At 60.3% G+C, this 25686-nt stretch overlaps 4 protein-coding genes across 4 annotated transcripts; 1 reads left to right on the top strand and 3 right to left on the bottom strand.

Moving 5' to 3' along the window:
* Nucleotides 1-1791: 1791 nt before the first annotated feature.
* Nucleotides 1792-5360, top strand: LOC116792402 (NF-kappa-B-activating protein-like). The gene is given in 4 exon segments (XM_032699304.1): nt 1792-1846; nt 4438-4576; nt 4578-5180; nt 5182-5360. Coding segments are annotated over 4 exon segments (945 nt in total). The 3' UTR covers nt 5330-5360.
* A 433-nt stretch (nt 5361-5793) lies between these two features.
* On the bottom strand, nt 5794-8590 carry TUSC2 (tumor suppressor 2, mitochondrial calcium regulator). The gene is made up of 3 exons (XM_032699261.1): nt 8425-8590; nt 8111-8231; nt 5794-6105 (listed from the first exon to the last, which is right to left on the bottom strand). The coding sequence occupies exons 1-3, from the start codon at nt 8574-8576 to the stop codon at nt 6040-6042; spliced, it is 339 nt and encodes a 112-aa protein (XP_032555152.1). The 5' UTR covers nt 8577-8590; the 3' UTR covers nt 5794-6039.
* Nucleotides 8591-8878: 288 nt separating this feature from the next.
* On the bottom strand, nt 8879-14326 carry RASSF1 (Ras association domain family member 1). The gene is made up of 6 exons (XM_032699510.1): nt 14077-14326; nt 13183-13304; nt 10876-10980; nt 10505-10793; nt 9809-9924; nt 8879-9700 (listed from the first exon to the last, which is right to left on the bottom strand). Exons 1-6 carry the CDS (start codon nt 14324-14326, stop codon nt 9554-9556), a joined length of 1029 nt encoding a protein of 342 aa, XP_032555401.1. The 3' UTR covers nt 8879-9553.
* A 1067-nt stretch (nt 14327-15393) lies between these two features.
* Nucleotides 15394-25685, bottom strand: ZMYND10 (zinc finger MYND-type containing 10). The gene is given in 14 exon segments (XM_032699395.1): nt 15394-15680; nt 16325-16450; nt 16626-16747; nt 18399-18524; nt 18827-18918; nt 18921-18986; nt 20275-20372; nt 20618-20628; nt 20678-20767; nt 22703-22846; nt 22948-23001; nt 24090-24206; nt 24751-24859; nt 25576-25685. Coding segments are annotated over 14 exon segments (1353 nt in total). The 3' UTR covers nt 15394-15592.
* Between the last annotated feature and the right edge of the window lies 1 nt (nt 25686).

A 25686-nucleotide genomic window follows, 5' to 3' on the forward strand; every position in this document is an offset into this window, starting at 1 on the left:
TTCCGAGCCGGCTTGTGCAGAGGAAATGATGAGAGGTGACGGTGGCCACAGGAAAACATTTGTAGGGCTGTCAGGGACAGGACATGGGGTACAAAGTGAGATCACACTCGTCCCATGGACAGCCGGCAGCACTCGGGGGACAGGAGGCTTTCCGGCACAGGGCCTGGAAGTCGTCAGGCCCCCGTGATTAATGAGACACTGATTTGGCAGGACAGGCGAGGAAGGAGCGGACAGGCGGATCCTCCACCCCCCACCCCCCTCCGCGAGGCTCAGGCGGAGCCATGGGAAGAGTAGCCTGAGGCTGGGCTGCCTTCAAACCTCCAAACCTCCCTCCCCACACTGGAAGAGACAGGGTCCTGAGCTCCAACCCTTGGGGCTGAACAAGGAAATTACATAGATTACACTTTACTTATATATTTAAAGGATGTTATGGCAGCTACAAGTAAAGTCACAGCCTGACAAAGCCACCCGCTCCTGCCAATGCCATGTGCCAACTGGGGCAACTGGAAATGGCTGTTACCCACAGGTCCTTTGCCACCAACTCAGTTACATGTGCACAGACACCTCCCTCCCGAAAAACAGGGGGCTCAAAGTGCTGGTGGCAAAACCCACCTCCCCTCTGGTACAGCCACCATCCCCAGTAAGACAGCTCTTGGACTTGCGGGCTCTACAAATAATTTTATTGAAATTTAACAAAAGTGGACAGATGCACTGGGAGGAAGGACCATAAATAGTGTACATTTCCCAAACCCATGGGTCCTACCCACACGCTAGAGGAGCAAGGAGCCTAGTGTCAGTGAGTACGGCTACACATCCACACGGGAAAGCACAACATCACACAGAAATCATTAAAAAAAAAAAAAATCAAAAGGAAAACTTTCCTTTGTTTTTTTTTTTGCTTGCTCCAACACCACAGTGGACACAAATACTATTTACAGTGACCTTCACATTTTTAAGACCCGTCCAGGTGCTCCCAAGGCCCTGCTGCTGCAGGAGGGCTGGAGGGGCCCTGGGGGCTGGCTGCTGTGGGGACCAGCCTGGGAAGAAGCAGGGCAGGATGCAGCTTGTTGGCAGTCTGCAGAAGTTTGCTGCCACTCCCATGACACTAGAGGGGTAGCGGGGTGGGAGAAGGCGTGTTTTTTTTTGGGAAGCATGTTTAATGCCGTGGGGGAAGGGTGGGCAGCCTGTCAGGAAGGACAAAAGCATCCTTGCTAAGCCGGTCTCAGTCTCTGCCCCCTCCCCTGGTGTTCGGGCCCTGCTTTGCCAGCAGATTTTTGGCTGGTAGCCCTGTGAGGGGCTCCCCACTGGGACAGGCAAACAGCACTGGCCCCCTCCCCACTCCTCCTTCGCCTTCCCCAGTACCCGCAGCGGCTTCAGTGCAGCTTCCCGTGCCCTCGAAGAGCAGCGGGGCAAGGCAGCACAGACAGTGAGACCACGGTTTTCTCTCCTCTTCCTGGGCACAGCAGCTCCTGCTCTGCAGCAGAGCCTGAGGGGATGCCCTGCCCAGGGAGCTCCGGCCTGGGAGAAACTCAGGAGCAGGTGGTGGGAGATTGTTTTAAGACAAGACTCTTTCAAGCAAGCAGAACAAAAGATGTCGAGAGAAGTGCCCAGCATCACAGTGTAGACGAGCCCTGCCCTCCCACTTTCCTGCCTGGTGGCAGCCAGCACATCCACTTCACCCTGCGTGCTCGCTCCTGTCGATGGGAACAGCGGGTGGAGGGACGTGAAGGGAAGAGGTGGTGACAGGAAGACGGCAACAGCCACGCCGCTGTTATCTCTCCGAAGCCGGGAATGTGGCCCCGCGCCCGGGCGGCTCTCAACGGACGCGGCGATGGATACATCCAACGTAGACACCGACGAGGCTGGCAGCCAAGTGCCAGCAGCTTAAATTAAAAATCGAGGTAGCAAACATCTGAAGTGCTTAGAAAGTAAATAAGTTCTGGAACGAAAGAGGAGGAAAGCTGAGCCGGCTGCTGTGGGGAGCAGGCTCTGACCCACTTTAAAGCTGTGCCTGCTGCCGCTCCTCCTCTGCCTGCCCAGTCCAGGCACAGCCAAGCAGGAAAGGAGGGGCTTCTTGTGCTGGCGAGGGGCATTTGGGGTCAGGCTTTTCCCCCAGCACCTGGCCACACACAGGGGTGAGAGCTTTTTCGGTGCCACCAAGACCTCGTGCAGGAGGGAAGAGGAGAGAAGAGCAGGACCTTCCAAGGCGGGGTAGAAATTCCCCCTTTAAAGTGCATCGCGCCTCCCCTCTGCCGCCAGCTGGGATGTGGGAGGAACCACAGTTCACATGGCCAGGGAGATTTCCCGGGGAGATTTCCAAGCTGGGGCAGCTACACCAATTGATTGTTTTGGGGGACAGGGAAGGAAGAGAGAGGATTCCTTTCCTGCTTGGCTCAGTCAAGGCCCACCCGCCAGGGAGGTACATTCAAACAGCAGCGGGGGGCGAGGACACTGCCTGGCACCCCGGCAGAATGAGGTGACCCACCTGGTGGATGAGGGGAAGGCTGTGGATGTAGTCTACCTGGACCTCAGCAAAGCCTTTGACACCGTCTCCCACAGCATACTCCTGAAAAAGCTGGCAGCCCACAGCTTGGACAGGGGCACCCTGTGCTGGGTTAGGAACTGGCTGGAGGGCCGGGCCCAGAGAGTGGTGGTGAACAGTGCTGCATCCAGTTGGGATCCAGTCACTAGTGGTGTCCCCCAGGGATCAGTGCTGGGCCCAGTTCTATTTAATATCTTTATTGATGATTTAGATGAGGGGATTGAGTCCACCATCAGCAAATTTGCAGATGACACTAAGTTGGGGGGAGTGTGGATCAGCTGGAAGGCAGGAGGGCTCTACAGAGGGACCTGGATAGTTTGGAGAGTTGGGCTGATTCCAACGGGATGAGGTTCAACAAGGCCAAGTGCCGGGTCCTGCACTTTGGCCACAACAACCCCCTGCAGCCCCATGGGCTGGGGACAGAGGGACTGGAGAGCAGTCAGGCAGAAAGGGATCTGGGAGTTTGGATTGACAAGAAGTTGAATATGAGCCAGCAGCGTGCCCAGGTGGCCAAGAAGGCCAATGGCATCCTGGCCTGTGTCAGGAATAGTGTGGTCAACAGATCCAGGGAAGTGATTCTTCCCCTGTACTCAGCATTGGTGAGGCCACACCTCGAGTGCTGTGTCCAGTTCTGGGCCCCTCAGTTCAGGAAGGACATAGAGGTGCTGGAGCAGGTCCAGAGAAGAGCAACAAGGCTGGTGAAGGGACTTGAGCACAAGTCCTATGAGGAGAGGCTGAGGGAGCTGGAGTTGTTCAGCCTGGAGAAGAGGAGGCTCAGGGGAGACTTCATCACTCTCTACAACTACCTGACAGGAGGTCGTAGCCAGGTGGGGGTTGGCCTCTTCTCCCTGGCAACTATCAGCAAGACAAGAGGGCATGGTCTTAAGGGGAGGTTTAGGTTAGATATTAGGAAGAAATTCTTTACAGAGAGAGTGATCAGGCATTGGAATGGGCTGCCCAGGGAAGTAGTGGATTCTCTGTCCCTGGAGGTTTTTTAAGATGAGATTGGATGTGGCATCAGTGCCATGGTCTAGCAACCAGTGGTAGTGGATCAAGGGTTGGACCTGATGATCTTGGAGGTCCCTTCCAGCCCAGCTGATTCTCTGAGTCTATGAAGGACGGTGCTCAGCAGGAGCCAGTGTGCCAACGGGGGAGGCAAGCCTGCTGCAGAGCTGGGACCCTGCTGCCACCAGCCATGGCCACAGACTGCAGAGATCTCCTGTGGGGGAATGCAAAAGTTATGAAGCCTGGAAAGAGCGACTTTAGAAGTGGTTCTAACACAGCGGCAGCTCTCTGGGATCGAGCGGAGCAGAAGCACAACAACTATTTCCGTTTTATTGTACAGTTTTTCCCTGAGTTATGTATTTCCCCCGGTCTACGCGGCCCCCCCACTCGGCCCCATGTCGTCTCCCCCCCCCCCCCCCCGAATCTGTCTCCGCCTCTGCACAACCATATTTGGTTGTCTCACCCGCCTCTGCCCAATCCCTGGCTTTGTTATCGCACTTGGGCCCTCCTGTATCTCCCGTTGTTTAGCAGAGCCCTCAAGCCACGCCTTTTCCCCCGGACCTTGGCTCAATCAAGTTCTCTTTCTAAGCTCTCCCCCAGAGACCTTATAAGCCCGCGGAGTTTTAAATAAAGTACTTTTCGCGCTGGGATCCAGAGAGGAGACTTGGCGGCTCTTTTCTCCTACCGAAGGGGAACCGTGCCACCGAGACGCTCTCCGAGAAACCGCGAGCGAGGACTCGAACTTGTTCAATTCTCTTAATTGGCGCCTCCCCCGCCCCGCCGCGGTCATGGTGTCCCGCTCCCGCTCCCCACTCGCCGCCAGCCCCGAGCGCCGCGCCCGCCGCTCCTGATCCCGCTCCCGCTCCTGATCCCGCTCCCGATCCCACGAGCGCAAAGGCCCGAGGCACCCACGCCACCGGTCGCAGTCACGCAGCCCGGGACCGCTGTGCTCCACGGGCACCACCACCACGGCAAGGGTTGGCCCGAGTACTACGAGAAGGAGAAGGAGGAGATCCTGTGGCAGAGGAGACTCACTGAGAGAGAGAGAGAGAATTGGAGAGCTGGGGGCACCTGAAGTATGGGGGCTGCCACCAGAGGTTCCTGACCCCGATTCTGATGAGCATACAGCGGTAGAAGATGAAGAGGCAAAATCTAAGAGCAGTTCTTCGGATTCCAGCTCAGAAGAGGAAAAGAAGAAAAAGAAGAAGAAAAGACAGAAGAAAAAACGTAAGGCATCCAAAAGAAAGCGCAGAAAACATTCTGAGGACAGCGACAGTGAGTCGGAGTCTGAGCAGAACTCCAGTGATGAAGATAAAAAGAAAAGCAAGAAGAGGAAAAAGAAGAAGAAAAATAAGAAGAGCAGGAAGGAATCCAGCGATTCAAGTAGTGAAGAGTCCAATGATGAAACAGTTCAAGGGGATGGTCTCAGGACTGAGAGGTCAAAAAATACTGAAGCTGATAGCTTGACTGGACCAGAGGCTCCCAAAACTCATGCGTCTCAGGATGACAGGGGAAAATGTATTCACCGGAGAGGCGAGATCGGCTTGACCAGTGAAGAGATCGCATCGTTTGAGAGCTCTGGTCATGTCATGAGAGGCATCAGACATCGGCGCATGGAAGCCGTGCGTCTGCGCAGAGAACTAGATCTACAGCGCAGACGAGAAGAGAGCCCTGGCCTCTTTCAACTCAAATAAAGTACTTTTCGCCCTGGGATCCAGAGAGGAGACTTGGCGGCTCTTTTCTCCTACCGAAGGGGAACTATGCCACCGAGACCCTCTCTGAGAAACCAGGAGCGAGGAGTCAAACTTCTTCAATTCTGTTAATCTCCAGCAGGCAGCAGCAAAGCCAGCCTTCCTGGAGCCAGTGTAAGCAGGGGAAATGCACAGGGGGAAGAGACTGAGGTCCAAGAGAGCGGCATCTGATCTCCATCCCCTTCCCAAGAGGAGTGCAGCAGCCAGCCAGATGTGCTTCAAGACCCCTCAGCCTGCCCTGTTCATCCTCCATCAATGGACCCATCCAGGGGAGCATCACCTCACACCCGTGTCAAGGGACACACTGCAACACTGGCCATCTAACCTGCGGGCCCCGGAGCCCTCGGGCAGCGGGTCACCGTGCCCTGGCCCTCCCTGGGCTGCATACCTGAGAAGCAGGGGGTTCTCTCTGGTGAGAAGTGCGGGCTCACTCTCCCTTTAACAGCTCACACACAGCAGCTCGTCTGCAGTTCCAGTTACCCATCCAACATGGGCTAGAGGCTACAATAGGTATTTTAGTCTTCTGACTCAAGCGAGGATGTTTTTAAGCAGTCGTTGCACAAGGTCACCCATCTCCTGCGAGGGCCTGCTCTGTTCCGCCTCACCTCCGGGCGAGGGGAGAGCCACTGTCCCGCCGTGCGCCCGGAGTCCTCCTCGGGTGGGAACATGGGGCAGCCTGGCCCGGCAAGGCTGGGGGCGGTGGGGCAGGGCCTCCCGCCCGCAGGCAGAGATGTCTGGGACTCACACCTCGCAGATGATCACCGGGAAATCCACGTGAATGCGAGGGTGCTCTAGTTTCACTATGCCCTGAAAGAAGAGTCAGAGTGGTGATCAGAAAGGGACTGACATGCAACACGCCTGAGCCCTGCCAGTCACCCCAGGACAGAGGACACTGTGCCCTAGAGTAACCACAGGGGCCAGGGTCCAAAAAGCGGCTGTGACACGTGGTAGGGCCTGAGAGCAGCAGGCAGAGCACAGGCACTCTGCCCTTCGAACTCGTCCCTGGAGAGCTCAGGGCAGCATGGCTGGCTGCCACACATGGCAGGGCGAGCAAGGAGGGAGTTGCTCTGCCAGGCACTGCCCGTGCAGCAGCTGGTGCGTGACTGGCAGATATCGGCCGTCCGTGCTTTTCATTCGGCACCTTCCATTCACGGGATTTAAAGGAATGAAAAGAGCTCTCTGAGGGAACGCAGCCGGGGCAGCTGGCACACAAGAAAAGCAGCTTTCTGTGCAGAGGGGAGGGGAGGCTACTGAATGAACGATCCCTCCACACCAGCCACAGGCACCGTTCCCACGGTCTGTCCAAGCCTTCTCCTGTTACAGCATCAGGAGGAGCCACTGGCAGGTGGGGGGCTGGGGGCAGAGGGGGGAGCGGGGGCTTGGGGCTGGGCCTGCACCCACAGAGCCAGAGCAAAGCCTGAGCTAGCAAAGGGCTCTTCAGTGCTGGTACCTGCTCTCTTTGGCTCAGACAAGCTTTCCAACTGCATGAGTTTCAACCCAGATCAATGAGAAGTCAGTCCCATGGCCCAAGACTGCCTCTGCAACAATGTCAATCTGGGAAGCAGCACCAAATCCTTCCCTCCATAACTGCCAATGCAGTGCTCAGAGGGGTCCCATCCTGTTGGGGGGCTGCCTGTGGGGGGAGGCAGCAGGCCCACCGAGCCCCTAGAAGTTGACGAGCTTAAAATATTGGATGGTATTAGGCCGTTCCCATGAGAACAGTGAAATTAATTAACCGTTCACATAAAAAGAGCAGCCTTGAGAATCAGGGAGTTGACTAGAAAGGAAATAAACAGGATGGAATGTGCAAGGATGGAGATGCTGGCTGTGTTCACAACTGCAGGTGTTAGTTCTCTGGTGTTTTGTAGAAACCACGCTTACAGAAAGTGTGTGGGAAAGTTGGGGCTAGCTACCTCAATAAAGGAGGCTGCTGCGCTTACGAAGCAGACAGCTCTCTAGACCACTCTGGTCTCAACTCTGTGTGTGTGTGTGTCTGCTTTCTCTACTGACCAAACCTAACAATACGACAGATACCCCACGACAGCTGCCCGCCCCTAAGAGCACACTGACAGCTCGTCCCAAGGCTTGCTAGAGCCGTGCCTTTCTGTTTACTTACAAAAGACTCCTGCAGAGTGTCTCTCTCCAGCCCTGGTTTGATCTACCTTTTTCTCCATTTATGCCCCCAAAAGCTTCCCTACACACAGGCCCTGCACCAAGACCCTCTATTAGTGTCCCAGCCCCTGCCCAGCACCACACCAGTTGCTTATTTTAAGAAAAGATTTTTGCACTGAGGTGCAAAACACAGAGCTGTCATAACTACTGAGCAGCTGGAGGGGATGTGCCCACTCATATCAGTGGGTGATGGGCTTTGGCTGCTGCTCCCCAAGGCAGGGCCTGGCCCTCTGCAGTGACATGATATGGGCTGAGCCAACACAGCACCCCACACCTCATGGAAGGTGTTGGCAATGAGACCATGGCCATGAAGGGCTGCCTGACTCTGTGCCCCACAATACACACCAGGCTGAGCTATCCCCCCAGCCTGGCAGCTCTAAAAAAGCTCAGGCAACACTTCTCTCCAAAAAGGGCACCTGGAGGGTGCCACCAGCCCTCCCTCTTCTGTCACAGCCTCACCAGGTGACAGAGGTGTGAGCCAGGACACACAGGAGTCATGGCTCTGAGGCAACAACTGGGGGGAGGAGAAAGCCTCCACCTTCCCGAGATGCCCTGAGGGAGAAGCCTCCTGCAAAACCAGGACTTCAGCTGTCACCGTGGCACTTCACCCTCGCTGCCCCCACCCTTCCCCACACCCCACCTGAGGTATCAGGTTCTTGTGGATCCTCTTCAGCTTGGCGCGCTTCCTCCCGTTCTTGGTGACGATTGTCTCCTCGTAGAACTCGTGAGCGAGATCCCCGTCCTCATCGTAGTACATGGAGCTGCCGGGAGGAGAGGGCAGGCGGGTGGGTGAGAGCCGGGCTGGGGCAGGTCGGGGGCTGGGCAGGCCGGGCCCCCCCGGCCCTGGGGGGCTGCACCGACCACCCGCCGCCGTCCCGGCAGTGCCGGCGGCCCCTCCCGGCCCAAGCAGAGCCCCGCGCCCCGCGGAGCCCCCCTCTCTCCCCCCGCTCTCACCCGCGCCGCGTGAACACGAAGGGGGTGGCGGCGCGCGCGGCCCGCGCCCGGGCCAGGGCCTGCTGCCCGCCGGGGCCCTCGGGGCCGCCGCCGCCCGCCGCCGGCGAGGCGAAGGGCCACAGCCCCCGCGACTTGGAGCCGCTGGCGCCCATGGCGGGGGCGGCGGCGGCGGGAGCGGGGCCGAGGGGGAAGGGACGGGGCCGGCCCGGAGCCGCCCGGCGACACCGACCGAGCGCCGCCTGCGCCGCCGCTGCGCCACTTCCGCCGCCCGCCACACGTGACGGCGGCGCGAGGCGCGCCCTCCTTCCCGCCCCGGGGGCCGCCGGTTCGAGTCCCGCCGCTCCCGCTGCTCCCCCGAACCACGTACGGGGACCCACGGCCCGCTGTCAGCGCGGGGGGCTCCTTGTCCCGTCCCTTCCCGCCCAGCCAAGGACACACCGCAGGCCAGGCCTCTTCACCAAGATGTCTTTATTGGTGCTCGATGCCCTGCTTCCCCCACAGGGACAATCACTCATCCAGGGACACTCTTCCCCCAGGATACCCACTCCCCTGGAGACACACACTCTTAGGTGATACTCACTCCCCCTGGACACCCACTCCCCTGGGGATACCCACTCCTAGAGGGACATTTGCTCCCTCCAGAACATCCACTCTTTTGGGGACACACACTCCCAGGTGACACTCACTCCCTTCAGGACACTCAAATCCCCAGGGGACACTCAAATCCCCAGGGGACACGCTCCCCTCAGGACACCCACTCCTCTGGGGACACACACTCCCGGGTGACACCACTCCCCTGGGGACATCCAATTCCCCAGGGGACACTCGCTCCCCTTAGGACACCCACTCCTCTGGGGACACACACTCCCAGGTGACACTCGCTCCCCTCTGGACACCCACTCCCCTGGGGACATCCAATCCCCCAGGTGACACTCTCTCCCCTGGGTTCACCCACTCCCGGGTGACACTCACTCCCCCCAGGCACTCCCACTCTCTGGGCCGGCCCCATGGGGGCTCTGACAGCCCGGTGGGTCCGTGGTGCCCCGTTCCACCCCCCTCCCCGGTGCCCCCACCCGCCGGCGGACGAGAGTCCCGGTGCACTGGCTGGCCTCGGGCGCGGCCGTCGTGGTCACCCCGGGGTGCGTGTGGCCAGCGCCTCCTGCATCTTCTGGCGGCAGCGGGCGTAGCGGTGCCGCAGCCGCCGCACGTGCTCCTCCTCCTCCCGCTGCAGGATGCGCAGGAAGTTGTGCAGCTCCGGCAGCGTGAAGGCGTCCCACTGCAGGCACAGGGGCTGCCATCGCGACGGGGACCTGCCGTGTCCCCCCGCGGCCCCCTCTCCCCAGGGATGCGGGTGCCAGCCCCCTCCGTGTCCCCCCACACTCACGTTCACCTCCCCGGTCTCGTTCTCCTTCAGGACGAAGCTCAGCACCTTCTCGCTGGGGCCGGCCAGCAGCCGCAGCCGCAGGGGCTGCTCCTCGTCACCCAGCTTCCGCAGGTACACTGCAAGGGTGGCCACAGGTCACAGCAGGGACAATGCCAGGGGGACAGTGCCACCACGGGGACATAACCCTCACTGGGGACACCACTGCCACGGGGGACACCACTTCCATGGCAGACTCTGCTGCCACAGGGGACACACCCATGGTGACAAGGGACACTGCCACCAAAGGGGGGATACCAGTGGTGCAGGGATGCTGCCACCACGAGGATGCTTCCACTACAGGGACATCATCACCACAGAGTAAACTACTGACATGGGAGAATCTGCTGCCACGGGAGGGGGGAGGGGGGAGGGACACGCCCATGGTGACACAGGACACTGCCACCAAAGCAGGGATACCACTGCTACAGGGATGCTGCCACCACAGAGATGCTACTGGTACCCTGGGAAAGCTGCCACTGTCAGGGAGGACACTGCTGCCATGATACTGCCACCATGGGGAACACCACTGCCATGGGATGCTCCCAGCATGGGAGACCCCATCATTCTGGAGACATTGCCACCACAGGGGAAACTGTCACTATGGGGACACAGCCACCGCTGTGGGGACAGGGCCACCTTGCTCGTCAAGGGCACTACCTTGCTCATCCTTCTCAGACCTCTCGAAGAGGGCAAACTTGCGGGGGTTGTCAACGACGGTGAACTTGCGGAGGAGGGCGTCGATGACCTCGCTGGCACGGGTGTGCGACAGGATGTGCAGGTGCTTCACGGTGCCCTTGGGCAGGTAGAAGGAGGTCCGGCGCTTCACGCCCTGGCTGTGCGGCCGCCCCGCCTGCAGGGCGGGGCCCCTCTTGGTGGCCGGCACCGAGACGGGGCGCACCAGCTTCAGCTGCACCTTGATGAAGCCGGTGTAGGAGCCGTCCTTGTTCTGCGAGACACCAGTGGGGGGGTGAGCGGAGACAGGGCAAGGCACCGTGCCCCTCCCGCCCAGCCCTGCGCTGGCCCCGTACCAGGCTCATGAAGAGGTTGCTGTTGATCTGGCTGTTGTACTCCTTGATCCGCTGCTCCACCTGCGTCTGGTCCAGCTCTGTCTTCTCCCACTCGCTGGGCTCATCCTGTGTAACAGCAGCCGGGCTGAGCAGCACTGCGGGCAGGGGGGAGCTCCCCGCCTACCCCGGTTATCCCGCCGGCCCCCGGCCCATCCCGCGGCACCGACGGACACGCGCGGGCGGTTGCGCGGGGTTGCATCAGCCCGGCTGGCGCTGAGCTGGGCTGTGCCGGGGAAGCAAAGCTGAGCTCACCGCGGCCCCAGCCCTGCTCTGGGGACACCGCCACCGGCCGGCCCCCAGCCCTCGTCCATGGGGCTGCGGGGGTGGGTGAACTCGGCTGAGAGTACACCCGGGGATGAGCGTCCCTTCCCGGCACCTCAGATCAGAGAGGCGTCCCGAGGCAGAGCGCCGGCAGCCGACAGCCCGGCACCAGGGCGTCTGGGCAGGCTGGGAGCCCGCGGGGACGCCCTGGGATTTGAGGTAGGAGGGCCGGGCCGGGGGTGCAGCCCGCCCATGCCGCCGGCACCCCACTTCAAAGTCCTGGCCCGACACAAGGGGGACCCAGGCATCCCGGCTCGGCGTCCCTGCCACCCGCACCCACTAATGAGTATTTACGTGGGGCCACGGAGCTGCCACACAGTGTTGCACGTGTCCCCACAGCGCTGAGGGGCTCCCAGCCCTGAAAGCCACCCCACAGCATGCAGGCACTGCCGGACCCTGCGGGGATCCCTGCAGGATGGGGACAGCTGTGAGGCTGCCTGGGGGGCTCACCCTGTCACCCCCAAATGCTGTCCTTTGCCCTCTCTGGGAGCAGCTCCAGCCTGGAGGGCCTTGGGGTGGCCGTGCCAGACAGCAAAACCCCACTGACCCCAGGGTGCCTCGCTCACCCCACATCCACCTGGACAGGGCCAACGTGTCCCATGGCATGGCCATGCTTGCTGCCACTCTTGCTGCCCCACGGCAGGGCCACGCTGACCCCACGTCCAGCCCCACACTGACCTCGCAGCAGGGTGATGCTCACCCCCATGCTCACCCCATAGCAGAACCACGCTCACCTCCCGGACAGGACCACCCACATCCCGTGTGTTCCCCACGCACCAAGCCCACCCTCGCCTGCTCCCCAGCACCCAGCCCCGGTGTGTGTGTGTGTCCTCGATGACGTCAGCCGTGTCCCCCCATGACGTCACGGCCCGGGACCGACCTGGCGGCGGCGTGGACGGCGGCCGAGGGAGGTGCGGGCGGTGTAGAAGAGCTCGGGCTCGGAGTCGGAGTCCTCCTGGCTGCAGTAGCCGCTGCTGGCCGTGCTGCCCCCCGTGCCCCCCGCGCCGCCCCGCCGCAGGGCCAGCGCCGCCGCCCCGCAGCTCCCGGCCCCTCCGCCCCCCGCACCGGTCCCGGACACGGCCCCGGTCCCGGCGGCGCTGGCGGAGGGCACGGCCCGGCCCGCCCGTCCCGCGGCCCCGCCGGGCCGGCGGGCACACGGGCACACCCGGCCCCGCGCCAGCCCGGCCGGCCCCGGGCTGGGGCCCGGCTCGCCCCGCTCCCGGCTCGGCTCAGCCCGGTCCCGCTCCTGAGCCCGGCTCCGCTCAGCCCGGCCCTTGGCTCGGCTCGGCTCGGCCCGCTCCCGGTCCCTATCGCGGCTCGGCTCCGCCCGTTCCCGGGTCTCGGTCCCGGCTCAACTCCGCCCGACCCCAGTCTCAGTCCCGGCTCGGCTCAGCTCGATCTCTATCGCGCTCCTGTCCCGGCTCGGCTCCGCCCGGTCCCTATCGCGGTCCCGGCTCCGCTCAGCGCGGCGTCTCTCGCGTCCTGCCCCGCTCCCGGCTCGGCGCGGTCCCGGTCGTGCCCCGCCCCGGCCGTGGGGCTGACGCGGGCCGGGGGCGGCGCGGCGGCCCCGCTTCCGGCGGTGACTTCACCCGCGCCCGCCCGGACACGGCTGTGCCCCGGCATGGCTCGGCTCGGCTCGGCTCGGCTCGGCTCGGTGCAGAGCGGGCAGCTCGGCACGGCACGGCTTCACCGCCCAGCACAGCCCTGCAAGCCTTGGCACAGCCCAGCATAGCACAGATTCACACAGCCCAGTGAAGCCCAGCCTAGTCTAGTCCAGCAAGGCTTGGCACAGCCCAGCATGGCACACCAAAACGCAGCAAGGCTCGGCACAGCTGTGACATGGCCTCACATGGCACAGCCTGCCATAGCCCCCCCACAAGCCTGGGCAGACCCCAGCTTGGCCACCCTCTGCCCATGTTCTCCCTCAGGGACGGGCCCAGGCCTTACCACGTTGGTGTCCTTCTCCAGCACCTGCTCGTTGCCATCATCCTCATCACTGGCACCCGGGGGGCCACTGCAGTCCAGCCGTACCAGGGCCCGGCACCGGTAGTGGCAGGTGAAGCTGCAGTCTGGGGACAGGGACAGGACCACTTGTCACCACCACCGGCAGCCTGGGTGTCAGGGTCAGGGCACTCATGCATGGTGGGACAAGGGCTGCATGGGCTGCCTGCCCATGCAGTGCCCAGGGACCCAGGGGTAGCACCCACGTGGGACATGGTGCTGTGCCATGTGCTGGCTGGTCCTGCAGTGCCTGTGAGCCCTGCTGGGCTGTCCAGTGTCAGACGCTCAGTGCCTGGTACTGGGATGCCCAGTACTAGGATGCCCAGCATGGGTACCAGTGTGGGTGCCCAATACTGGGATGCCCAGTGGCCAGTGAGGATGCTCAGTGCTGGAATACCTGGTACCTGGTGCAGGTGCCCAGTAAAGGGATGTGGGGTGCCTGGTGAGGGTATTCTGAATGGAGTTGCCCAGTGCCTGGTGAAGGTGCTCAGTATTGTGATGCCCAACTAGTGGGAGTGCCCAACACCAGGATGCCTGGTGGGAGTAATTGGTATCGAGCACCCAGTGCGGGTGCCCAGCGCTGGGATGTTCAGTGGGATGCCTAGTGCCCGGTGAAAGGGGTACCCGGTGGTGGGGGTGCCCGGAGGCGGGCTATCCGGTGCTCGGTGGAGTCACCCAGTGCCGAGGAAGCAGAGTGGCGGGACGCCCGGTGCCTGGCAGGGATGCCAGGTGCCGGAATGCTCGATGGCGGGGGTGCCAGGTGCCGGGATGCCCGGTGCTCGGAGGCAGGATGCCCGGTGGCAGGGGTGCGGGGGGCCCGGGGCGCGGCGCGGTACTCACGGCGGCACTGGAGGCTCTTCCTGCCGCCGCCCCAGACGAAGTCCCCGCAGAGATCGCACCAGGTGTGCAACCCGCGGCGCCGCGGCTCGAAGCGGTGCCCGCCGCCCGGTGCCGCCGTCAGCCGCGGGTCGGGATGCGCTCCGGGACCGGGCCGGCGGGCCGGGCTGATGCGCAGAGCGTTGGCCCGTTCCAGGCGGCCCCGGCCCGGCCGAGGCTCCGGCTGCAGCTCCCGCAGCTCGATGAGTTCCATGGCCCGGCGGCCGCGGGCGCTGAGCGGCGGCGAGGCGGGGGCCGGCACCGGGGTCGGGGCCGGGGCGGGGACCGGGAGGAGCCGCCCTGTCCGGGCACCGCGGGGGAAACTGAGGCAGGAGAGGGGGAGACAGCGAAACGCCCCGGGGTCCCGATGGCCAACTCCGGTCCCGGCGAGGCCGGCGGGGCGGGCTGGAGGCGGGGATGAGGCTCCCGGAGCCGCCGCCGAGGAAGGGGGGGGCCCGCTCCGGCAGTCCCGCTCTCTCCGCCACCTCTCTCAGGATCGGGACAAGCTGCGGTCTCTGCCTCAGTTCCCAGCGGGGAAGGGGCTAAAGGCACCTATGGCAGCCAGAGAGCCTTGGACCCACTCGGGCTGGCTGCAGCCCTGGACGTGCAGCCTGGGTTTGGTGTGAGTTTACTCCATGCTCCAAGCTCGAGCTGCTCAGTCGGGGCTGCAGCTGGACCGAGGTGGTTTCCTGCCCGCTGTCATGGGACCTGCAGCAGCAGCGCTGCTGCAAAGCCTATTTTGGGGTGTCAGGGAGTCTTAGGCACCCCATCAGCAAAAGGACATGGCCTCGTCAACCTTTCCCAGCCATGCTCAGACCAAGGCTGCAGCCCTTCGGCAGTGAGAGGTGAGGATGCACCCCAGGTACATCCCCACCAGTAAACCCTGTTTATTGGTGATACTGGTGGGCAGGGGGCCAAGCCCTCGGTGCCAACACCACATCAACAGAGAGGAAAGGGGGAGAATTGTTCCTGCGAGGTGGCAGATGAGGAACACCCAAGAAATTCACAGTGAGGTGTTTGTGCAAACCACATCCTCTGCTCCCCACGCTGCTCTAACGACAGTAAGAGGCGGTGGGAGGCCTTCTCGCCCCCTTCCCTCCCCGGCTGCAGAGGGCTTGGTCCTTCTGGTAACCACATCCTTACAGGCTTTTTTGGGTTCTCTGGGATTTCTGTTGTTGCAGAGGGGAAAACGGACACACATGCCTCTCCCTGGGTGCAAGGGAGGAAAGGAAGCAGTTTAGCATCTTCAGCTAGGAGAAGAAAAAGCAGGAGCCAAGCAGCTGTGGGGTGCACAAGGAGTTTTATTAAAGAAGGCAGCATGGTGGGGTAGTGAGAGAGGAGAGGACAAGCCCGGCCAGTGCTGCCTGGGGCTGGGAGCAGGCAGAAGGGGCCTTTGCCAGCTTCTCTCCAGCTGCTGGGCTGCACACTGGGGAACCTCAGCCTCGCTGAGCTGTGGGCCAGATGCCAGACACCCCTTCTCTTACAGGTCATCCACAACGCTCCTCGGCACCTCAGCCATCAGGTTGCAGGCAGGCTTGTGCTTCTGCCAGTGCTGAACCTGGCAGGCCCTGTGGAGGGTAAAGCTGCTGTCAGGGGCAGTGGAGCCATGTCCACCTCCAGGAGTGAAGGAGTAACAAGGACAAACCCCAGCACCACAGTCCCCTGGAGGGGAGCTCGCATGGCCCAGCATTAGCCCAAGAGGGAGATGGATGTGGCCCCCAGTTCTGGGGGCTAAGACGGTTTAGCGCCAGACCTTGCCAGATGGTTCAGGACCAGAGAAGATTTAATTTACTGCCACCATCCCAGCTGCCACATCCCAGCCTGTCACCTGCACCCACGGGGTCATGGGTGCTTTCCTCCCCACCCCTGCCACACCAAGATGCAGAGGAAAGAAACAGTGATACCACAGAAAACCCAGCCCGTCACTGCTGTCACTGTGGGCAGAGGCAGCTCAGCACCTCACAGCTGCAACACAACACTCACCAGCACCTCCTGCACCAGCAGCCCAGCACATCACCCTCCCACAAGATTTGGAGAGGTATGTGGCCAGTAGAGAGCCAGCGGTGCTGAACAGGGGTGGGACTCCTGGCTTGCCCTGGCCCTTTCTCAGTATGCTCTGCTGAGGTCTCTGGTGCTCTGGGGGGCACTGAAGGGCTGCAGGGGGGGCCACAGGGGACTGCAGGGGACACAGGGGGTGGCAGGGCTCCCTTACCGCGTGCAGTACCACTCATTCCGGCAGCGAGAGCACCTCTTGGCTGCTTCTACACCACACACCCTGCAGCGGGGCTTGTCGGGGGCCAGAGCCTCCATCATGTCCAGGCTGTAGGTTTGTGCCCACCTGTGCAGGCAGAGAGGGGTGAGGCTGCTCATGGGGAACTGCTGACCTGCAGCAAGCTGTCTCCACTGCACCCTGCCACCACAGACCCCTCTGTCCTCCCAGTGCTGAGCTCCAGCCCCTGCTAATGGGGATACTGGCCCCAATGGCACCCCATGTGCATGTACCAGGGCCTCACCTGCGTGCCTGGAGCTTCAGCTCCTCCTCGGTGGGGCTGAAGGCATGCTTCACCTGGTGCTTGGCAATGGCCTCCCACTTCCCCGAGTTTTTCTTGAGGATGTGGTCCCAGATGACAGGAACCTGGTGGGAAAGGCAGGGCAGGAGGAAGGGGTTCTAGCAGTCTGACCAAAGGTGCTGTGGTTTGGGGCTCTTCAGGGGGGAGGCAGCCAGCTCTGGGCACAAGGGTGAGGGTGAGCAGAGGCAATGTGTGCTTTAGGGTACATGGAGGGGAAGGATCCACTTGCCAATGAGCGTTTGGGTGAAACAAGGCAAAACTTGGGGTCTGGTTGGGAATGAATATTCAGCCCTGAGGCCTGGGCTCCTGAAGAGAAAGCCCTGGGATCTCAGCACCCTGCGTGCTGGCAGCAGCATGAACCCCATGCTCCGGAGCCGTTTGCCTGAGCAGATTTTTCCACTCGTCACTTCCCTGAAGATGAACACTCGGGGAAGGGCTGGCCAGTTCAAAAGGAAACGCGCCAGCCAAGAGCAGCGTGGGGAGTTCAAGCTCTGGAGAGGACGATGCTGCTTCAAACAGCACTGCCTTCTCCAGCAGAGTAAAAATAGCCAGGCCTGGAAGGGGAGGAGGCTGCTCTGGGAGCAACCGAATGGAAAAAGGCCTTTCCTTAGCTTGGCTCAGTGACAAGGAGTGAGTTCACTGCTTTCTGGGCAGAGCAGGGAGCCCATGTCTGTGCTTCCAGCTGGCTCCCCCTGCCTGCCCCCCGGGCTCAGCCCTGGTCGTTGGCACGAGCAGGAGCAGCACCGGCACAAAAGTGGAGCTACGAGAAGGGCAGCAGCCTGGACAGGGTCCCCAGCGTGGCAGCTGTCTGTCGCTGTGCCACTGACACGCTGGCAGTCGAGGCACTTGGCCTGAATCCATGTTCACCTCCGTCCTGCTGCCATCCCCAGCCCCAACCACTCAGCTTGCTGGTCTGCAGCTTCCCCAGGCCCAGCTCTTGGCCTGGGCTGTGCCTACGGATCAGCCACATCCAGCGCTGACAGGGCACATCACCCTCCTCCCAGGCCATGGGCCAGGTACGTGGGGACAGTGTGCTTCCCCTCCACACAGCCCAAAAAGCCACTGCCCAACCTACTCATCCGCTCCAGGAAGTGGCATGGGAGCTTTCCAGCAGTGGGAAGAGCCTCTGCTCTCCCAGCTCTTCTCAGTAGCCTCTTTGCAGATCTGCCCCCACACTCGGTTTCTCCCCTCAGCTCATGAGAAGGCAGTAGAAACGCTTTTCTCCAGAGACTACCACTGCACAGATTAAAAACCCAAGAACCTCATGCCTGTTTGAAGACCATCAGTGCCCAACTCCCAAGGTCCACACACCAGCTGGGACCAGTTTGACTCCAGCCTCTATCAGCAGACTGTGTTGTCCCTCAGGACACAGTGTGCCAAGAAGCCCCCAGCCAGGGCTGTAAAAGGGGACACTTCCCAGGGAAGTCCATAATTCAGCAGGAAAACACTGAAAAAAGTTAGATGAAGAGTTAATTGCCAAAACAAGCCAGGGGCTGTGTCTGCTCCATGCAGCCACCATCCCAGGGACTCCGTGTGACCTGGAGAGCTGTTTATACCACAGGCAGCTTTGCTGGCAACAAGGGTGTAACTACGAGATGGGTGCTTGGTTGTTTTTCCAGGGCACCTCTCCAGAGTTTAGTGGGAAAAGAAGGAGATAGAGAGCTATCAGGTTTAAAGCAGAGCATCTGGAGAGGTGAAGGAAGAGCCAAAGGATACCTGCTCCAGGACAAGATTCTTTTTGGGGGGAGCTGGCTCTGTCACTGCCAGGTGGCTCAGAAATCTCTGCATCTCCATCAGGTTGGGCAGCTGGTCAATAAGGACATCTGTCAGGAACACACGGAGCTGTGGCCACGGAGGGAGAGAAGAGAGAACGGAGAGAGGTCAACACAAAGGAGTCAGAGCTGGGGAAGCAGCAGGGCAAGAGCAGGGATTTGTGAGGCACTGGCAGAGTGAACCACAGGGGTCTCATGAGGTGCATTAAGGAAGGCAAGCTTTGCTGCTGCTGGTACAGTTACAGACCTGCTGTTATCCCACCGCTGGCTCCTTGGAGCGCACAGTGAGGATGGGTGAGAGTCCAGAGGTGCCCAGTGCTGGCAAGGTCCCACTGCTGCAGGGCCCATGGCCTTTGTGCTGCAGGGTCCTACCTTGAGGAGCTGGCTCTTGTTGAAGCCATCAAAGTGGTATTTGCGCTGGCACTCGGGGCTGAGCAGGAGGTTGAGGAGGGCAAGCCACACCTGCCATCGAGTTTGGTCATCTTCACCTGGTCTTCAGGGGGCACCACGTGCCATGTGCCATTCTCAAACTCTTGAGCTTGCCTGAGGGACAGAAGAAGCAGGGAGACACAGGTACTGCCTGAGGGAAGACAGCTCAGAGGTGGGGATGCTGGCCTGTGGTCACTGCCTCACTTCACTTGCGGGAAAGTCCCTCTGCTTCTGCCTGCCTCAGTTTCCTCACCCGTTGCTCAGCATAGCAGCCTGCTTTTACTGAGGCAATATATTATAAAGTAAGAAAAGCAGAAAGAATATGTATTAAAAAATAGTGCTATGGCAGGAATGGAAAGATCCCTGAGACATCTCCCTCTGTACTTGGCCAGGAGTGTAGAAGACTGATAGGCAGTTGCTGCAACAACAGAGCAGCTGAAGAGGCACATTTTGGGGTACCAGCATGGCCAATACCTGCCCTTCCCGAGTTTTCTCTGTCAAGGAAAACCAGAAGTAGCATGGATGTAACAGAAATGACAAAACAAGCTCCAGCAGCTACTGTGCAGCTCTGGGGGATGGAGCAGGATGTGACCCTGCATCTGCACAGCCTGGAAATGCCTTTGAGCTTGTCTCTTTCCAGTCCCTCCCTTAGGGCCTGGGATCAAAGCTCCTTCCGATACCCCAAGTGCACAGGCAGAGAGAAGGGATGTATTTCGTGGCCGGAGGAAAGAGGAAAGCTCCTACATCCAGCTGGGCTGCTCTCGGCAGGCACAGAGCCACGGGATTCCAGCAGCTCTTCCTCCCCTGCCCGTGCTGTGACCCCCTAGAGCAGGGCTGGGGGGGGAGCACAGGTTCCCACGCCCCAAGCCTCTGCTCTGAGGCAGGCAGAGGGGGAGCTGGGAGGCTCTGGAGGGCTGAAAAAGTGCAGGAGGCGATGGCTGATGGGCACAGCCTGATCAGGGGCCTTTGGCAAGAGTGAAGCTCAAGGACCAGCAGCATCAGGGCAATCAGTTTGCTGCCAGGGAGCCCATGTCTGGCTCTGATTCTTAGTGCTGTCCCGGAAAGGTGCAGGCAGGCTGGGATTGGAACTCTGGTCTTTCTGTGTCCAGAACACTCCTCAGAGGAGCATGTGGACCTGACAGACATGTTACACTCCAGTCCTGGCCATGATCAACTCAGAAAAGACCCAGCCCCATGTGAGGATCAGCTTTTGGGAGCACTGCCAGGCCCCCAGCCCAGCTGTGCTGCAGCTGTTCCCAAGCTTCAGTTGGTGAGAACTAGTGAGGAGCTGGAGGGGAGGGGAGAGGGAGAGCAGCTCTGCAAGGGCTCAGCCCCCTCAGAGGATGCAGGCCCCAGCACAGCACCATGGTGCCACAGGAACCATGGGGCACGATCCATACCTGCTTCCCAGCAGCTCCAGGGGCAATGCTCCACCAGCTCAACGAGGAGGCAGGGCAGATTGTGGGTGTTCAGCATCCGTGTCAGCGCGCTGAGGGGCAGGCTGGAGACACGACAGAAAGGGTTGAAAATGGCACTCACAGAGTAATGCTAGAATTTGTATCTACAATGCTCCCCGAGGCAACTGGGAGAGGTGGGAAAGAAACAATGCTCTGGGTTCCCCGGGAGTAGCATGGAGCAGGGTGGAGTGCTGCTGTGTTTTCCTCCCAGGGTACAGTGCCACTGCCACTGGGGGTACAGCCAGCTGCTGAACAGGGTCCAGGCACCCGCTGTGACCCCATGGGAATCTCATCCAGAGAGCTCAGCACGTGTCTTCTGCTGCTCCTGGGCACCCACCTCTCCAACCTGGTCGGTGATGAACCGCAGCACAGACAGGGCCTTCAGGGAAATCTCAAACTCCATTGCCTCCGCCTGCTTCTGCAGCTCTGTGGAGGGACAAGCACAGCCTTGGGATTTCAGGCCCCATTTCCCAGGAGCTGTTGACTGTGCAGTGGTAACCACAGACTGGGGAGGAAAACAGAGCCCTTCAAAACAAGCTGTTTCTCATTCTCATTTCCCTGCCTGTTTGCCAGGACAGCCACTGCAAGTGCTTGCAACCCACTGTTGCTCATCCCTCATCTTCCTGACAGGTCATGAGTGACTTCCAGCAGCAGTGCTCCTGCACAGGAGGCTGAAAGAGGCTGGTCCCAAACCGCTCCTCCTTTTGGGAAGAGAGGCCCATGTGGCCCATGGCCCTGCAGAGACCTGTGAGGGTTGAGGGAGGAGGAAACTGCAGAGGAACCAGAGGAGGAGAAGAGAGAAACTTGACCCTGGCACAGCTGCAGCCCTACATCCACCCCTCCTGCATCTGCCTCTCCCCTCCAGCTAGAATATCTGCCTGTGGTTATCCCAGCCCGCAGCTCTGCCACACTCTCTAGCCACTCAGCCTCTTTCCCTTTTCAGACTGCACTGGACACCCTGCTCATCCCCACATGTTCAGCCTAACAGCCTGGCCACCCTCTGACTCAGCCTCTTTCGAGACCACGGGGATGGCTATGCTGAGCAGGGCCAAGTTCTCCCTGGCCCAGGCAGAGCTTTTCTCCAGTCCAGATGCTCAGCAGCTCACACTTCTGTGTGCAGAGCACTGACCCTCAGCATCTTGTATTTCTCCAAAGTGCCACTGCAGCAGTTCCCTTTCAGATTTCTGTGGTAAGCAGCTCTGTGTTCCCTGTACTAGTGCCTCACACATTACTAAGAAAGCCTTATGGGCTCTTCCTTCCTCTCCAAATTGCCCTAGTGAGGCTTTTTCCTACAGCTCCTCCCGGTATCCAGACCTCATCTCTGCTACCTTGAGGCAGGGACTATCTTTTGCCTGTGCTTCTGGGGCACAGCAGAACAGGGGTTACCACCGCACACAGTTACAAAGGACAAGAGGCTCCACAACACAGGAGAGGGCAGGAACAGCTTTTTCATAGGGGTTATTGTACAAAGAGTCAGGAGAGGCTGGAATGAATCAGAGGAAACCAGGCTCCTTGGGAGATGAGCGTTTCTGAGAACCCTATTGGCTCAAAAAGCTCTGGGTTTTCAACTTCAGTCATGTCAAACCACTAACAGAGACAGCCCCTTCCCCCCCCCAGCTGGGAAAACATTTCCTGGAAAACATCCCTATTGTACTCCAGAGCTCTCCACTTCCTTCCCTTTTCTGGAAGAGGGGCACGTGCTTGGGCAACAAGCCAAAGGATAGAGGCCCAGGGACATACAGGCTCTGCCTTTAACCCTGCTCCTCCAGACACTCCTGATGTGCAATTTCAGGTGCTGAGAAGCACCAGAGGCAAAGGGATCTCCCACTGCAGGAAGGTGTGTGTGGCAGCCTGGGAACACCCGACTGGGGAACAGCTCTGGGCTTGCTGCTGGCCCACACCAGCAGAGGAGGTATCTCTCAGGGAGCGAAGGAAGTTGGGGGAAGCACATTAGGACAATTCCTAGTCATAGGTGGAAGCCTCTCGTGTTTAACTCCAGCAGCAGCCTGACCCAGGGTGGCTTGCCAAGCTCCAGGGAGAGGACACCCCCCCAGCTTCCAGGAGCAATGGCAACAGCCAAACCCCTGCAGTGTCAACTCTCCAGCGTGTCCCACCCCAGAGCTCCGAGTGCATCCCGCAGGAAGCCTCAGCCTGTCACTGTCACCAAAGAGGGCAGAAGCCTGGCTGCAGGGTGGAGCTGCTGGCAACAGAGGAGCACCAGCACAGACACCCCGCGAGACGGGCGGGACTCGCCAGGATCACAGCCAAGGGGTTCTCCATGGGAAGGCTCCCCTGTGCCTCTGCAGGCTGCCCACATTCTCCACTACACACGTCCTCAGCTTGCTCCAGGAGATCCCCTCACCTGCATGGACGAGGGGCTGGCCAGGTCCTGGGCACGCAGCTCCACTGCCTGTCCTTTGGTGCTCCGGGCCGCGAGCAGGGTCAGCTTTCGGTGGCAGTAATCAATTAAATCCAGAATGCTGTCCTCTGCTGACTCACAGATCTCCTTCACAACGACAGGAGTTTCACACAGGGCCAGTCCCCACAGCCACAGCCTTCTGCCCCCCAAGGGACTGTCCACTGAGGAAAGCTGAACCTGCCTCTTACCTTGTAAAAAAACACCGTCTCCAAGAGGTTAATGATGGAGGCTTCATGGTGCAGCTGCGGAAGGAGGATGGCAAGAGTGAGCTAACAGTGGAGCAGCACTGAGGACACAGGCACTGGGACAGCTAAAAGAGCTCTTCTAAGAACCTGCTTGTGTAGTTGTGGCCAAAAAAACTAGTCCAAGAGAAAAATACAAGTGATGCAACCTTTAAAACAACCCCAGTTCATGCAGTTCATATTAATGTTTATGTTAACATGCCTGTGACACTCTAGCACATCAATGGAGAGCCACTTTTCCTAGCAGGCAGGGCTCTGCCTGTGCTGCAGGGGCAGGACAACCACAGCCCTTGGTGAAGCTGCAGCCCCTGACTCTGGCACACAGCCACTGCCTGAGCCAGGACAGTGCTCTTTATGGCTGTGCTTCTCCCAGCCCCTGGAACTGGGGCAGACAGTCTTGTCCCAGGGCTGAGAACCATGGGATAACTGCCCCAAGGCCATTGGCTGCTCAGGGAAGACACCACCTTGCCCCAGCAAGGTGCTACCCTGGACTGAAAATGGGCTAAAGCTTCCAAGACTTGGGCAGATCTCCCTTGGTTCAAGTGCTGCATCCCTCTGCAGCGAAGCCCAGCTCTGGAGATCACTCCGTTGCCAAGAAGGGCACAAAGGACCACTGCTCCCAGGGAGCAAAGTAAGAAAAAAGTTCCAGTTTGTTAAGCCAGAGGCATGTAACCTCAGAGAGCTTCTGGCTGGAAGTGCCAGAAAAAAACAGGGCTGAGAGAGGGGCAAACACCCCAGGGGTATCACTGCCTGGGAGGGAGGGCAGCACTGGGAGCTGTGAGCCAGGAGCTCAGTCACCTCCAGGAGTGGCTTTTGCTGCATCCAGCAGCTCCTGCAAGCCCCTGTGTGGGATTAGGGAGGGTGCAGCCCTCCACAAAACCAACCTTCCCTGGGAGCAAGTCCCTGCCCTTCCTGGGGGCAAAGGCATGTTGTTGTTCGGGGCTGTAGGAAACCAGGCACTTCCCACTGTGTCCCACTGTCACCACAACCTGGCGAGATATAAAACCCTAGCTCTGACCACCTGAAGGCCTGAATTTATTTTCAAGAGTTGCTGTGCCCACCCCATTTCCACCCTGCCCTCTACTCACCACCACATAGATGGGGAAGGTGCTCCTTGGCTTGAAGTCCTCCAGCCGGCACAGCACAGGAAAGACCTTGTGCTTCCAGATCTCCACAGAGATCAGCTCCCCAATGAGAACAGGAATCTAGACAGGGAAGGATGGGGAAGCAATGCCTTTCAGACCAGTGCTGCAGGGGAACCAGTTTTGTTGCTAATGGTCAGCCACGCTGGAGTCCTCCCAGGGAGGAAGGTGGCCCTGGGGCATCCTCTGTATTCATCCAGATCAGGAACCAACAGATTCTCCCAACAGAGCAGTGGGCAGAGCTCCTGGGGCTGCAAAGGGGGAAGGTGACCCCAAGGGGCTGGGCAGGTCCAGGCAACCACACACCCTGGTGCAGCCCAGCACATCCTGGGGCTGGGACACCTCAGGTATAGGGCAGAGATCCGTAACTGGTGGGGCCAGTGCATAAAGACACAAAACAATCTCCAAGAGAGAAACCAGAGACCAGCAAGCAGAAATACCACAGCTTGATCTTTAATTTTTTTTTTAAAAAAACAAAACTGACAAATGTCACCAATCAAATATCTTTTCCAGAGACACAAGATTCTTCACCATTTTATTCTGAAATTGCACACTGCCCACAGGACAAGCCCAGCTGGGGATCCCTCCTGCCCCCAGGGAAGCTCACCTTGGCATAGGTGACCAGCAGCTCGGTGAGGAGCTGCTCCTGGCCAGTAGAGGCGCTCAGGATGCCGTGCATGTTCAGCTTCTCCACATACTCGTGCTGCCGAAGCCATCTGGGGGGCAGCCAGCGAGGACATCTGTGCCACAGACCCCCGGCCAATCCGGCACAGGGGCTCTGCTGTGCTCCCGAGGGTCCCTCGTGCAGGGAAACCTGCTCTTGGAACCCCCAAAATCCCCCGCTGTGCTCTGAGCCTGTGGTCCCTGGGGCAGCAGGTCCACTGGGGCAGCCCTGCCCTCCTGCCTGTACCCAGCAACACCTTCACTGGGGACACCACAGGACTGGGGGCCCCTCTCCATCACCCCTTCCCACACAGAGCCTCCAGGGCACCCAGATCTAGGACTCTTCTTTTGGCTCCCCTCCCCCTAGACCCCCCCTAACTCTGCCAGTCCTTTTGGGAAGGCTCTAGAATGTGACCCATCCTCTCCCCCGACCCCACACGGACCCTCTGAGGACACTCCAGGTCCACGACCTTTCCTCGCCCTCCTCCCGAACCCTCTGTTCCTCCCCAGTCCTTCCAGGAAGGCTCCAGAACTGCAGCCACTTCTCTCCCCTCACCCCACCCTTACCCTCTGGGCTCACCTCAAAACAGGGCTCCTCCTCTCTACCCTAAACTTTCTGGCAAACCCCGTTTACCTCCACCGTGACCCCCACCGTGACCCCCTGGGGGGGGGCGGGGGGAGGAAAACCGGGATCCCTCCACACCCCGAAGAGCCCCAAAAGGGACCCCCCAAATTTAAAGCCCCTGTCTCACGTCCACCCTCGCAGGACCCTGTCCCCGCACCCCTGCCCGCGGTGTCCCGCAGCTCCCCGGTGCCATGCAGCGCCCGCACCAGCGCCTCGGCCTCGGCGGGCGGCAGCGGCGCGGGCACGGCGGCCATG

The sequence above is a fragment of the Chiroxiphia lanceolata genome, chromosome 11 (genome assembly GCF_009829145.1).
Source record: "Chiroxiphia lanceolata isolate bChiLan1 chromosome 11, bChiLan1.pri, whole genome shotgun sequence".
In the NCBI taxonomy this organism is placed as follows: Eukaryota; Metazoa; Chordata; class Aves; order Passeriformes; family Pipridae; genus Chiroxiphia; species Chiroxiphia lanceolata.